Source organism: Carlito syrichta, unplaced genomic scaffold (assembly GCF_000164805.1).
Source record: "Carlito syrichta isolate Samal-C Ts95f unplaced genomic scaffold, Tarsius_syrichta-2.0.1 Scaffold305248, whole genome shotgun sequence".
NCBI lineage: Eukaryota > Metazoa > Chordata > Mammalia > Primates > Tarsiidae > Carlito > Carlito syrichta.
The window spans coordinates 547,183-547,932 of record NW_007249344.1 but is presented as its reverse complement, the minus strand read 5'-3'; the positions used below and the strand labels follow the sequence as shown (position 1 = coordinate 547,932).

General features: G+C 67.9%; 1 protein-coding gene across 1 annotated transcript in view; it reads left to right on the top strand.

Annotated features, from left to right (window-relative positions):
• PM20D2 (peptidase M20 domain containing 2) overlaps positions 1 to 750 on the top strand; it is a gene marked incomplete at its 5' end in the record, with an annotated part of 17,136 nt that overhangs the window by 14,961 nt on the left and 1,425 nt on the right. The window contains one exon of the mRNA XM_021714124.1: positions 338 to 485. Within this exon, the coding sequence (XP_021569799.1) occupies positions 338 to 485 (148 nt within the window). The remainder of the gene's footprint in view (positions 1 to 337; positions 486 to 750) is intronic.

Genomic DNA, 750 nt, shown 5'->3' with positions numbered 1-750 from the left:
GGCGCGCTTGACGTGCTGCTCGCAGCGTGGGATTCGGGAGCGTCGGCTGTTGTTGGTGGCGTGTCTTGCGGCTTTTATTCTCCTGCCGCTGACTCCTGTGTCGTCTGGCTTTGCCGGGTGTGGAGCTTGCCCAGAGTAAACATTCAGTAAACGCCCACGGTGCTCAGAAGGGTTCGTCTTTTCTGCGATGTGGTCCACAGTGTGAGTGTCGCTCACGTGAGAGCTGGGTGCAGAGTGGCTTGAAACACCATTTTCTGCCTCAGAGAGCTTCATCGCCCCACTCTTTGAGGCAGACGTTGATCAAGTAATCTAATGACTGGAGCATGAAACTGAACAGCGCCGCGAAGGAGGGTGACCTAACTGTGGGAGCCTGTGCTGGAGGAAGTCGGCTCTGCCGAGGCGGCGACGCCGAGGGCGAAGCGCGAGTGGGAGGGCGGAGAGGCGGAGAGCGCGTGCGCGGCAGGGCCCGGGCGGAGAGGCGGAGAGTGCGTGCGCGGCAGGGCCCGGGCGGAGAGGCGGAGAGCGCGTGCGCGGCAGGGCCCGGGCGGAGAGGCGGAGAGCGCGTGCGCGGCAGGGCCCGGGCGGAGAGGCGGAGAGCGCGTGCGCGGCAGGGCCCGGGCGGAGAGGCGGAGAGCGCGTGCGCGGCAGGGCCCGGGCGGAGAGGCGGAGAGCCGCAGCCTGTGGACCGGTGGTGGCGCGGAGAGGCTTGCTGCTGAGGTGTCTGGCCGGGACTGCTGCGGGGGGGAGAGG